This window comes from Fundulus heteroclitus, chromosome 8 (assembly GCF_011125445.2).
Source record: "Fundulus heteroclitus isolate FHET01 chromosome 8, MU-UCD_Fhet_4.1, whole genome shotgun sequence".
NCBI classification, from domain to species: domain Eukaryota; kingdom Metazoa; phylum Chordata; class Actinopteri; order Cyprinodontiformes; family Fundulidae; genus Fundulus; species Fundulus heteroclitus.
Genome location: NC_046368.1, coordinates 28,416,613 through 28,429,204, shown reverse-complemented (window position 1 = coordinate 28,429,204; position 12,592 = coordinate 28,416,613). Strand labels below are relative to the sequence as shown.

At 41.1% G+C, this 12,592-nt stretch overlaps 1 protein-coding gene across 1 annotated transcript in view; it reads left to right on the top strand.

Annotated features, from left to right (window-relative positions):
• Positions 1–12,592, top strand: part of adamts6 (ADAM metallopeptidase with thrombospondin type 1 motif, 6) — a 91,662-nt gene that overhangs the window by 53,262 nt on the left and 25,808 nt on the right. Inside the window, exons 15-17 of the mRNA XM_012869588.3 lie at positions 3,943–4,045; positions 5,246–5,379; positions 12,322–12,445. Of these exons, the coding sequence (XP_012725042.2) occupies positions 3,943–4,045; positions 5,246–5,379; positions 12,322–12,445 (361 nt within the window). The remainder of the gene's footprint in view (positions 1–3,942; positions 4,046–5,245; positions 5,380–12,321; positions 12,446–12,592) is intronic.

Below are 12,592 nucleotides of genomic sequence, written 5' to 3'. Positions count from 1 at the left end.
ATACTGTAATCTTCATACGAGCTTTGTCATCAAACCTCATTTCTAAAACATATCTGGAAAGAAAAGTAAATGCTATGATTGAGTGTTCCCTCTGGTATGTCTGTGTTTATTCTCCTTTTTTTTACCACTTTATAAGTTATGTATCAATAGTGACACTTCTTTGGTCAGCCAGTGGTAGCAGTCACAGAGTGGATTTCATAAAAATGAATTTACAAGGGTTTTCTCCAAGCTTTGGAGCTTTGTTTTATACAAATATTTAACATGGCTCCAAGTTGAGATCTCTGTTCAACTATTTCAAAGTTTTTTTTCTCCCTTTCTCTTGGTGAAAATTGAAATAGTTTAAGCTCTACTAGACGTTTAACCACAGGTTTTTATAAATAACAGCAGCGAGCGAGCGAGCGAGCAGCGAGTGCTTTCCTTGGAAAACAAACACGAGGCCTAACCACTATTTCGTACCACTGGCCAGTTGTTCAGCGTGTGTGTGAGATGATGTTCAATGTAAAAATACGAACGCCTACCCGCATAGACTGTGGTTTGTGCTGTTACTGTTTCTAAATCAAATCAATTAATTACCATTGAACCAATTCCCGATGAAAAGTAACCGGCGAGAAATGTACATGTGGAGGAGATCCACAAATCCTTTTGAGTCAACATTGTAACAGTGTAAGATGCTCGGTTGGTATTTTAAGTTTTTTCCCCCCTTTGTTGCTGTCTGTGGTAGATCTGCGATGTTTTATTTGGCATTTTGTTCCCAAACTTAGGTTTGGGAGAGAGACTTATAATGATTGGCATCTATGACTGTAAATTTACACACGATTTAAAGGTGTTTATATAACCTATGGCTGCAGAAAGGGAGGGGGGGGGGGTATTTTCACGCATTTTGTGCATCATCAGGTTGCAAAGTACACCTGCCTTAGGGTGGAATACAGCCACGTATCATTTCTTTCTTTCTTAGTTACAAAAATATTTTCGCGGTTACAACGTTTTGTTCAAAATAATTTATACTTACAGATTTTGTTTAAAGCGATCTTTTAAATTACCAATGTTTCATAATGGTTAGGATTGACCCAAGAGTCTTGACGTAATCGTGACTGAGAATCTATGAAAGGAGCCAAAGATTAGGGCGAGGGCAAAGAGGTCATTCAGCAAAAAAAACGGTCAGCGATTTTAAGGAGTGTTTGATGGCCTTAATGCCAGTAAAGATTATTTTCTTTGGTAACTGAGAAATTGATAGATGTATTATTATTCATTAAATTGTGAAGAAAAAGCCCTTTACCATCTTCTGTGCAAGCGTTTCCCGATGCCCATCTCCAGGACCTGGACACGTTGCCAGTCCAAGTCAATTTAAGAATCAATTAACCGATTTTGCCAGCTGAGACACCGTGCAGCCCTAATTAAACACTTTTACATTGTTTTATTGTCTCATTGTCATAACAACTGAAATATCTTGTACCTTGTGTCTTATTAATGCTGGGAGGTTATCCCAGTTTGTTTGGAATCTGTTTATTCACCTGCTTGTTGGGAAATGACCTGCGGTTCCAGTGGGGTTACGCTCTGGAGAGTTTCATATTTAAACATCATAGTAAACCTGAAAATAGCTTTCATCCATGCCGAAGAAAGCCGTCACTTTGACCTGTTTCTTTATCACCACACAGTCTCTCAAGAGTTAAACAGCAACAAAAATTCAAACATTTGAATATCTTGGAAAATTTCCTGCAAAGGGTTTTTGTCACTGACAGGAATGGACAGAAATGTTCCTCGTGTGCAAAAAGTTGTAGCAGATAGTGTTCTGGTTCCTTTTAAAACCAACGCAATGAAATACCACCCTGTTCTGTCCTTCGTCTGCTGATGACCACTTCATTACATGCTGTGCTTTTTTTGAAACGTGTACTACAGGACTGTCTCAGAAAATTAGAATATCGTGATAAAGTTCTTTATTTTCTGTAATGCAATTAAAAAACATGAAATGTCATACATTCTGGATTCATTACAAGTCAACTGAAATATCGCAAGCCTTTTATTGTTTTAATATCGCTGATTATGGCGTACAGCTGAAGAAAACTCAAAAATCCTATCTCAAAATATTAGAATATTTCCTCAGACCAAGTAAAAAAAAAATGATAACAGCAAAACAAAATCAAACATTTGAAAATGTCCATTAATGCACTCAGTACTTGGTTGGGAATCCTTTTGCACAGATTACTGCATCAATGCGGCGTGGCATGGAGGCAATCAGCCTGTGGCATTGCTGAGGTGTTATGGATGCCCAGGATGCTTCAATAGCGGCCTTTAGCTCATTTGCATTGTTGGCTCTGGTGTCTTTCAGCTTCTTCTTCACAATACCCCACAAATTCTCTATGGGGTTCAGGTCAGGGGAATTGGCAGGCCAATCAAGGACAGTAATGCCATGGTCAGTACACCAGTTACTGGTGGTTTTGGCACTGTGGGCAGGTGCCAGATCTTGGTTGTGCAGCGTTTACTGCCACATTTCCCCCTTCCAACACACTTTTTGTGAATGTGCTTTGAAACAGCACTCTGTGAACAGCCTGCTCTTTGAGAAATTTATTTTTGTGTCTTACCCTCCTGATGGAGGGTGTCAATGATGGTCTTCTGGACAGCAGTCAGATCAGCAGTCTTCCCCATACTTGTGATTTAGTTTACTGAACCAAACTGAGTGTTTTTCAAGGCTCAGTGTTTCGAGTTAATTAGACTATTCAAGTGATTAGTTGAATAGCCTACTAGTATACTTTTTCACCATATTCTAATTTTCTGAGACAGTCCTGTATATCCAGTGACACAATGTATTTTGAAAATGCATTTATTCTTTCCATAAGCAATAGGACACAGGGAAACCTTCCCGCTTTGGCTTGCAGGTCCCTTGCTATGGTTGGATGCTGTCATTATCTGAGGTCAGCTTAGCATTTTGTATTTACCCCAGTTAAAATGAATGGACAATGTCCTGGTTTGAACAGTAAGAGTTACAGGATGCCCCCAAAACACTGCGTGCTGCCACTGTTTAGCCTATTGGATAGTTATAGAGGATGTCCTGATCAGATCATAGATATTGTACCCAACAGCAATCAGTCATTTGAATACAGGCCAATACCATAGCCCAGCTTTAAACTTTATCAAAAAGAAAGCCATGTACAGCTAAAAACTTATAGTATGGATTCTACGCAAACTTTTATAAATGAGACCGCAGGATCTGCAGCAGCCAATGCAGTCTCTCCTCCCCCATGAAACAGCAAGTGTTGAATATGTCCATGACATGTCCATGAATGCAGGCCTTCTAAATGTGCCCTCAGAGCTCAGTGTGGCTGAGGCAAACAAAACCATAGTCCGTTGACCAACAACAGGAACTGAGAGTTTAGTATCGACAAGGACTCACATCGCGATCATTAAAAAAAGTTTTGATCTGGACCCGATCTGATACTTTGATTGAAATGGGACATTCCTAGTTATTGGGTCTGCAAGGAGTGAAAAGGCTTCTAAACACTCCTAAACAGGATTGAGACTGTTCCCAAACATCGGATCTTAATGTTTGTTTTCTGTGTAAGAGAAACATTAATTCTTTACAAAGGATTCCAGTATACTCCATATTCAAATATCTATAAATAGTATGTTTTCATCAGGGGAGCTTTGTGCATCTGTGATTCAACCTGAAGTAGCATTATTCATTTCTGTTCAGATATCCTTACAGAGTTAGTCCCGTAAATCTGACAAGCCTTTTGATAGCTACAGGAAAACTTGGGTTTCGAAGATCGTCCAACTGTTTGTTCTCCAAAACACTTGAAAGTTGTGCTTTTTTTGGCTTGTGCAGCTTTTGCTTGATACATTTTGGGGATTTGAGTCCCATGAAAGAAGACAAAGTTGAATAATGTTTGAGCATCTGGTGTTAAAGACAAAATATAAAAAAAAGGGCCCTGTTTTCTTTTTTTCCAGGCGTGCACAGCTGGATCTCAGGATTTCAGAGAGAAGCAGTGTGCTGATTTTGATAACATGCCTTTCCGTGGGAAGTATTACAACTGGAAGCCTTACACTGGTGGTGAGTTCAGGACCGCAGTGCACTTCTTCACGTGACCATCATGAAATAAGCAACACTCACTATCTAAATCCTTAAGATAAATAGCATGAACCTTTTCAATGCCCTGAATAGTTGTTGGGAAGACCCTACTTGCACCCTTTTGAGTCGCTGATAATAAATCCTCACTTAGTAAATATCAACTTTGCAGAGTAATTGGACTAAGTCCAAACTTGCAAAGAATTTCAAACTATTTCAAGGACTGTTTTTACAATCAAATTTCCAGAGTTTGCTATCTTTTAAAAAAAAGTTAATTCTCTATGAATTAAAGGCAGCTATTTCTACGGTGGTCAGGCTTTAAATATGTAACCTGAAGAAAAACTAATTGATGGATGGAAGAAGAATGAAGGCATGGGTGGATGGACAGATGGACAAATATTCTACCCGTCCATACTTACTGAAAACTGGAAAACCCTTTGGTCAATCTACAGGCCTATTGCAGTGTTTTCCAGACTGTACAGGAACCCTGTTTACTTGACGTGCTGAGCTGTAAAAGCTGTCGCCCTCTCTCCGTGTCACCGATGACAGCTTGCAGGCCTGTCTGGGCTGTGTTCCCTGTTAACTCCAACGGAGAGGAGGCTCTGTTTGATGACCGGAGAATTCTTGAGATTCCTCCGAATCTTCGCAGCTGCTACCGCTGGACCAAACTTGGAGATCTGACTTGCGCAGGACTCTTGACTCGATACATCTCAGGTCGAGAGTCCACCAGAAGTCAACCAGCGCTAAACAGTAGTAAGCCTCGTCCTTTTCTGTTTCTGCTGATCACGAAAAGCACCCATAGAAAACAGTCAGTGATCTCATTTGTCAGAAGGGATATTTTGTCCAGTCGTTCATCCCTTGACCCACATTGCATCATGTTCTGGGAGCCGTCGTGTAAAAGCGCTAGATAACCTGGGCACGGGTTTCATAGTAATTGCTCTTGGCAGGCTGTGCCGTCTCTGGGGATGTCGGTGTTATGGTCATGTCATGCTCTGATCTGAGCGCCGCTGATTTCTCTCTGCAGGATTAGTTTTGAGCTGGCCGTAGCTCCTCGTCCAGCGCGGAGCGTTTGCCGGGCTCCCCCCCCTGCTATTAGCTTCTGTGAGGGTTCAGGTCACAGGTCACCGTCCGTCCTCTGAGCGCAGCCACAGCCGCGGGTGATGATGTGTTCTCTGTGTGCTCCAGGCGGTGTGAAGCCCTGTGCGTTGAACTGCTTGGCAGAGGGCTATAACTTCTATACCGAGCGCTCCCCGGCTGTGGTGGATGGCACCCGGTGTCAGGCTGACTCTCTGGACATCTGCATCAACGGGGAGTGTAAGGTAAAGCAGCACAAATCGGACATGAGGAATGACCGGAAAACATCACCTTTTCCATTTTTTTTTACATAAATTAACTGGTATTTTATTGATATTTTTTTTAAAGTTACCCAAACAAATATATATCTTGGAATGAAACGTTTGATATCCAATTTAGCTTGGTAGGTTTTAAATTCTGTAGCTAATAATCCACACAGCTCCGAAGAAATATTAGAGGTTATTTGATCATTGAGAAGTCCCTTGCAAAAAGTATTCACATCATTTGAACTTTTTCACAATTTGTCACAACCACCACCTTCTGGATATGTCGTCCGGATTTAATGTGACAGACCGATGCAAAGTAAGCATAGATGAGAAATTAAGAAAAGGGCACATGGGTTTTGAAGTTTCCAAAAGCGTGCATTGCTGTTGTCTTTAGCCCCACTCAGGGGACACACGTCTTCTACATCGCTTCGGGTATGGCTGCAAGCTTCGCACATGCAGAGACTAGATGGCTCTATAAACAGGGGTTTTCAAGTCTTGCAACATATTCTCAATTGGATTTTGGTCTAGACTTTGATTGGGCCATTTTAACACGACTTTACTTTTAACATTGTTGCTCTTGCTGAATGTTAAGGGTCGTCGTCCTGCCGGAAGGTGAACCTCCACCCCAGTCTCAGGTCTTTAACAGCCTCTGACTTTTTTTCTTCCTGAACTCTTGGACTTATTTCAACTTTGACCCGCTTCGCCGTCCCAGCAGAAATAAAACATTGTTATTATTATTATTAAACCTTTCATTGTACAGGTAGGCTGATTGAAACATGAGTTCTCATTTACAAGAGAGACCGGTCCCCACACCATGATGCTGCCACCGCCATGTTTCATAAGCAGGGATGGTGTGTTCAGGGTGTTAGTTTTCCACTACAAATAAAATTCTGCTTGTTGCCCAAAATGCAGTATTTTCATAATCAGAAAAACTTTTAGTCAGTCTATCAAACATTAATGTCAGGATTTCCAGGGGTTTGATGATTTAGGCCAGCTCCCTGGGGTTCCTGCAGTTTGGTTATTTTGGACTGTCCATCCCTAGATCCTAATTTTTGTCCTTGGTTTAGTTTCCTGTTCCGTACTTATGTTAATGATATTTTATGGTATTTGTTAGATTCAGTTCCTGTCTAGTTATCTTATGTGCTTTATTATTTTAGTAGTCCTGTTGGATCTTTATATTATGCTTTTCTTTAGTTTCTGTTCAGCATTTATGGTTATAATGCATTCTTGTGATTGTTAGATTTTGTTTCTGTTTTAGTTAGCTTCTTTTCTTTATTTCAGTAATTCTGTTCTGCTCTTCCTTAATTTAGTCCGTTTTTTCTCTCAGATCTGGCCATTCTCATGCTTCCCTGTTAGATTCAGTTCTCCCTCTGCTCCTGCCAGTTCTCTGCCCTCCTTTCCCTCTGTCAATTAGATCTCACACTTCTCACCTGCGTATTTTGTTCTACTTGCTTCTGCTGCTGTTCCCCCTCCCATATATATTGTGAGCCCAGCCATTACCCATTGTCAGGTCCTCCATCTTCATCCGTGCCGTGTTCCTGGTTCCTGTTCCCCTGTCTGCCTGTAAGCCTCGTTTACCTCTTCAATAAACCATCTTCTATTGATCATGTGCCTCCCGAGCACTTGTCTGCTTTCAACCGCAATCGTGACAATTAAGGACTTTTCATGTGAAATACACCCTCACCACCACCAAACTGTGAATGCATTTCCAGAATGAAAGGGCAAATAAGACAGAGAAAGACGGTTTGGAGAGATGAAGGTAAAATTGTTCTGAAACAGAATGATGTGACTAAAAATGTGGGATGTAGACTGAAGCACCACCTGTTAAACAAAGGATGGTTCTACTCCACATTTTGGGCCATTTAAAGCAAAACAAAGCGGTCAGCTTTGTTGGATATCATTGAATCTTATTTTAGCTGTTTATTTTTCTGTACTTCTCAATTCCTCCAGTTGCTTCTGTCTTCGGGCATCCTGCTAAACTCTAATGCCACTGGAAGCCCTGCATGGCCATTGCCATCCCATCAGGCTCCCTCAGTAGGTGAAGAGCTGGAACATATTTGCAATGGCTGAGCATGCTGCCTGATGCGAGCCTCGCTACGCCAAAACTAAAGGCAGCGAGAGTCCAGAACAATGACTGAAAACAGCTGCAGTAAAGGCCTGGCAAAGCCAGCCCAAGCGAGGGAAGCAATTATTTAGGTATATTCATGGACTCCAGACTTCATGCAGCGACAGCCTTTAAATAATCCTGGAAAAAGTCAACATTTACAGTTTTGATCATTTGCCCAATTATCCTTAATTCCCTGGAAAAGAGAAGTAAGCGGAATAAGTTTGTATAAGTACGCTCAAATGAAAGCTGAGAGCCTGCACCCAAAGCCCACATTCATCACACAACTGGAACCCCGAGCACGTTGTGATAGTGCATTATCTTAAGTGCGCTCCTCTGATAGTGAACGTTAGCTGTTTAATTTTTGTCAAGTAAACGCTCCGTCGTCTTTTTTATCTCCGTGTTCACTCAGCATTCCTCCGCCTCAGCGCTGGGTTTTCTTTGACAGCTCCGCGTGCTGGACACCGATTGTATAAACGCAGCTCCCAGAGAGAAAAAATCTAAACAAACCCTATTCTACAGCGAGGAAACAATCAGGCCTTTTGAGCTGCTGATTGTGATCGAAAGAGGCTGGAGTAGCTCTTATCAGGACGCTGCAGCCTCGATCTGGATTGTTTCATGGTAAATAAAACACAGAGATTCCAGTTTTTATTGAATAACAATTTTCTTTATATTGGAAAAGGCCGATTTAATAACAGGGCAAAATACAGTTTTATTGAAAGAAGTTGGCAGCCGCTGCTCGCTTTGTTTTCGTGAGCATAAATCATGTTGCGGGGCTCGTGTGAGTGTGTTTGTGCAGACGGTTTTTCTGTGTAATCTCGCAGATGCAGCTGAAATAACTTTTGGGTTCCTCACTTAAAGTATTTGCTTTGACTTCCACCTGACCGTACAGTTTGAGTCCAGCTTGGCACAAAGATACTGCGGCTCGGTCCGCAACTTTAATCTGATTCTCATAAAGAGGAGAGAGAAACCAACACACACACACACACACACAACATGGTGTGTTGTTTAATGGTCAGAGGCTGTCCAAGGCATTGTTTATTTCCAGCTTGAATCCGGCGTGCCACTTTTAATAAAAACCCAAAGTGTGGCGTGCATTTGTATTCCGCTCCCTCAACTCTGATACGCCTGAATAAAGTCCAGTGCAGCCGGTTACCTAAAATCCAATGGGTTAAACACTCTCCATCTGTTTGTATCGTAAATTGTCATCACAATGAACACAATGTCCCAACAGTGGAACGTGGTGGTGGCATCATCATGGAAACTTGATTTGATGAAGACCTGTTTCTGGGGCAGAGGTTCGCCTTTCACCAGGACAAGGATCCAAAACACCAGAGGTGTAATGGACTGGTTTAGTTTAAAGCGTATTGATGTGTAAAGACAAACTGGTCAAAGTTCTCACCTAAAATCAATTGAGAATCTGTGGTAAGACTTAACTATTTATGTTCTCCTCCCAACTGGACTGATCTTAATAAATTTTTCCTGAAGGAATGGCTAAATAATTGTCGGAAGCCGATGTAGACGTACCCCAGCGGACCTGCAGCTGTAAATGCAATTTAATTCTTTACATCTAACAAAGATTGCGCTGTGCTATTGCACTTTTTTTCCCCAGAGATGTTTAAATATGAAGGAAAACAAATAAAAATGTGGACCGTTAAATGATCTTCATACCTTCATTTCTTTACAAAACGAAAGAATTTCCGTACAAACCACAGACACCTTTTTCGTTTAAACTGGCTAATGTGAACAGCCCGACTCACTTTTTAATGACCTACTCTTAGATTTTTACTGTCTTAAAATGATAACGACGCAAGAGATTTTCTGCTGCACCAACACTAACCCCAGCACCGTGCCCTACTTGTTGGTCTATCACATGAAATGCCAATAAAATGCATCGATGTTGTGGCCGGTATTGTAAGAAGCTTTGAAGAAGTACAATTCTATGGATGTGGGCCCATTAGCAGAATAGCAGCAGAAGCAACCTTCCTCAAAGGAAAAGAAAACTCAAAATACAACCAAAACCTGAAAAAGTCCTCCTTAAAAAGTTTTTGGAACCAAAGAAGAGCAACTATGGAGGACAAGAATGCTCTGACAGTACACAGAGGAACGGGAATGAGTTGAAACTAAGGTGACAAATAACAACCAGACTACTGAATGGCAATAAGTCAGGAGCAAAACAGAGTTCAAAGTAAGATAATAAAGTAATTGAGTAACACTAAACCCTGGGACTATAAACTGACCTTATCACATGGTGCTACCAGAACCACCAAGAAAAAAAGTCAGAATTAACTTTCTGGCATTAATGCACACCTGTTGTATTTTATTATTATTCAGCAGTAGGCTTATAAAGGGTTTTCTGCATGGTGTGCCTGAATCTGCAGGTAAAAAAGTGGAGGACTGCTGTGGGAACACTGGCTGGAGAAAAGGTGGAGAACATTGTATTCTGGTGACTTCCTTCATAAATAAACAAAGACAAATCCTTCCCTCTAAAGTCCCCCACATTGGACCAGCCAGTCCTGATTCAGCTTTGGAAGCAGGCCTTACTGCTGAAGAGAACTGGGTTTATTTGTTCCTGTAAAGAAGAATAGGATGGGGGGGACTGATGGTAGCGTTTAATGACCCTGCTTAGTTTTCCTTTATATGCAGCAGCTGTTAGCTTAGCACAGCATAAACACTGGAAACAGACGCAAACAGCTAGCATGGTGTTGCTGGAAGGCTACAACCAGATGCTGTCAATGCATCTGCATCCAACGTAGAGCGCTGAAGAAACCTGTTCGACCTTAAAACCCAACCAGGCTGCTTCTCGCGTAAATTTGTGCAAAAATTCTGAACCGAAACAACAGAAAAGCAAAATAGTTTTCTATTGTTTCTTTCTAAACAGTAGAAAAGTATTTAATTGATCGTTGTGTCACTACCTTGAAGAAATCAGCCAGTATGGGATTGTTACAGTATGGGAACCTTGTGTAAACACAGTATTACTGTTTATGCTACAACTGAAAAAGAAAATATGCTACATAATCAAATTACTTTTAGCTTAAACCAGGCGTGCCCAACTCCAGTCCTGGAGGGCCGGTCTCCTGCGTGTTTTAGATCTGTCCCTGCTCCAACACATCTGATTCAAATGAATGATTTACCTTCTCAGTCTGTCATCAAGGTCTGCAGAGGCCTTGGAACTAAGCACTCATTAGGTTCAGTTGTGTGGAACCAGGACAACAACTAAAACATTCGGGACATCAGCCCTTAAGAACTGACTTTGGAAACCATTGTCTTAAACAAAAGCAATGTTAAATCATTATCTTTCCAGAATAATACATAATATGATATATAAGATCTATTTATAGTTTTTTATGTACATTTTGATGCTATGTCGTATAAACAGCATCTAAAAGTAGCAGTTTCCAAATGCCTATAGTGCAGAATCTACATTTCTTTGCCATTCTGCTCTTTATATACTCGAACATATGCTGACATTAGCTGGTAAACTAGTATGACTGACCTGCAGTCAGCTGCTTGACAGACATGCTGTGTATAACCTCATAACCCTAGTTTTAAAACAGTGCTACCTCAATAAGACCAATGGGTGGTCATACTTTAGCTTCCATGCAATGACTTTCCATGTTTTTTTTTGCTAAATAAAGTATTTCTTTCTTGTAACCAAAGCAAAGATGCAGAAGCCTTCTTTCAGCCAGCTGGCTGGCAGTAGGGAGCAACAAGTGGGGGAAAGGCAGCGTTGTCTTATTCTATGCTCCACACAGCCAGAGAAAACCCAGCTCACTCCAATATATTCTCTTGCACATTTGTAAAAAACAAAACAAAAACCTTTGAAACATAAATAATATAGAACAAAGGACCAGTTCTGTCAAATGTACCTGTGGTTCACATTGATCACAGCTATAGAGCCTTAGAACAACTATTCACACATCTTGTTTGTTTCATTACTACCTTTAACTTTATTGTTTTTTTGGTGAGATTAGGATATTTGTGTACTTAAAGGAAAGGTTATATTGCTATTTAACATTTTTACATTGAAAATCTGATTTTATACGCATTTAGCCCCCTTACTCTGATACCCTTAAATAAAAAAATTCAGTGCAAATGATTGCCTTCAGAAGTCAATTAAGCAGTAAATCGTTCAGTCTATCGTATAATATGGAAACTGTATGGAGCTGCAAAACTACCAAGACATGACTGTCTACATAAACTGGGAGAACAGGCAAGGAGCTCATGAAAAAGAGATAGCTTGGGGGGGGGGGGCATTGTCTCTGGAGGAGTTGCAGAGATCCACAGCTCAGGTAGGAAAATCTGTTGATAGAATGTCAATTTTACACTGGTAGTCATCGAAGAATGGTAGTAAAAAAGTGTGGAAATGCCTTTTTTCAGCGTGGGCAGTGAAGCTGGTCAGAGCCAAAGGGCTTGAAACACAAATATGGCCCATTTCTAGATTTTTATTTAAGAAGAAAATTTGAAATGACCAATCACACGTGTTATTTTCCCTCCCACGGTTATCTGCTACCTTCTGTTTGAAAAACTGCAGATGTTTTGTTTTAACTTAGTCCCCGCCAACCCAGGTTCTATTTTTTTTTATCAGATTACTTTTCTATCACAAAGAAGGCTGATATTATCTAGCGGACAGACATTGTAAATCAGTAACCTTGCTTGTTCTCATGATCTAAAGTCAAATTAGAAAATCCAAACAAAATGTAAGGAAAAGCCAAAGGGGCACGGACACTTTGGCGAGGCATGACTGAATAATCCCTGCCTTTAATCAGTTAAAACAACGCTGACTTTTCCCTCTCTTCCTCTGCCGACTCCAAAAGCATGTGGGCTGCGACAACATCTTGGGCTCTGATGCAAAAGAAGATCGATGCCGTGTGTGCGGAGGGGACGGCAGCACCTGTGAGGCCACGGAGGGGCTCTTCAATGAGTCTCTGCCCAGAGGAGGTAAAACATGTCTGACCCCCTGCCCTGGTTTGACGATAAGAGGCTCTGAGAAGTTCCTTCACGTCAGAGATTCTGTTAGGGATGTTCTGCGGTAGAGAGAGATAGTACTTCATGCTTTTGCTCGTATGACCATATGTGACACCACGG